The 1,037-nt window shown below is 40.6% G+C and overlaps 1 protein-coding gene across 1 annotated transcript in view; it reads right to left on the bottom strand.

The window, feature by feature from the left end:
- The window catches only part of abcc12 (ATP binding cassette subfamily C member 12), a 43,591-nt gene that overhangs the window by 31,179 nt on the left and 11,375 nt on the right, over window positions 1-1,037 (bottom strand). Inside the window, exon 4 of the mRNA XM_015375181.1 lies at window positions 51-197. Coding sequence (XP_015230667.1) covers window positions 51-197 — 147 coding nt within the window. The remainder of the gene's footprint in view (window positions 1-50; window positions 198-1,037) is intronic.

Below are 1,037 nucleotides of genomic sequence, written 5' to 3'. Positions count from 1 at the left end.
AGTCCATATGTAAAAACATTAGATAATGCAACAAAAAAAGAGTCCCAAACCTCTCTCCACTGGTGTCAGCCACATCGAATGGAGACAGGCTAAGAGAGGACATGTCCAGCCTGTTCTTGAATATGGCCCACATCATGGGAGTCATCCAGGCAAAGGTTGCAAATGACAGGAAGCTGGCATTGTCCACAGGGTGTGAACTGAACATAACAAATAGGATTATCAGATTTGAATACTGTACAGAACATGAGCATTACCAATGATAGGTAACACACATTTACCACACTGCTAAAATATTCATAGGACCTACCACCACTAACTTCAATATATTGCATTGGGATTTTTTGTTGGGCTAAAGAAAAAAAAGGTGCATGACTGTGAAATGGAAATATAGCATATAATTGAACCAAACCTCTCTTATTCTAATTCCTATTTAATGGCACAAGCTATGATATTAATTTTGGACATTGGGGACCAATGTTCAGGCTGGTTAACTATGAACATCGATGAAGGAAGATGCAGTTTTGCTCTGTTGTACTCTCCCCTCAAACTACCGCACACCCCCCTTTCAAAAAATACTCCCTCAGGGACATGCAATCCTGTTCCCACTGTACTTAGGGACAAAGCAGCTCCATCCTGCTTTGTCATCCTCTTGTGTTTGCTCTCAAGCCAGCCACACTGGAGAGATGCCATAAACAGAAAGTCCTGCAAGGCCACAAGAATCAGAACCTTCTGACTGTCAAAGTTAAGTAGGCCTGTTGGTAATCTCAGAATCACACTCTGCAAAACAAGCTTCGTGCAACATTTTCCTTAGAGTTTACAGGAAAGATTGAGATGTCCAAGACTGGAGCCTCTTATCTTAGAGAAAACTAAACTAGCTCCCTTTTTTAGGCTTGACAGCTTCTTAATAAGCTAAGAAGTTAAATATCTGGCAAAGGAAGGTAAAGCATTAAAAGCTAAATACTTGGATTTTTGATGATTTTTGATCATTCATGTGTTTACGGCTGAGATGGGGGATCTGGAGTCAACAAGTCATCTCT

Source organism: Cyprinodon variegatus, unplaced genomic scaffold, assembly GCF_000732505.1.
Source record: "Cyprinodon variegatus isolate N-32 unplaced genomic scaffold, C_variegatus-1.0 Scaffold114, whole genome shotgun sequence".
NCBI lineage: Eukaryota > Metazoa > Chordata > Actinopteri > Cyprinodontiformes > Cyprinodontidae > Cyprinodon > Cyprinodon variegatus.
Note: the sequence above shows the minus strand (reverse complement) of the source record. Positions and strands in the feature narration are given on the sequence as shown.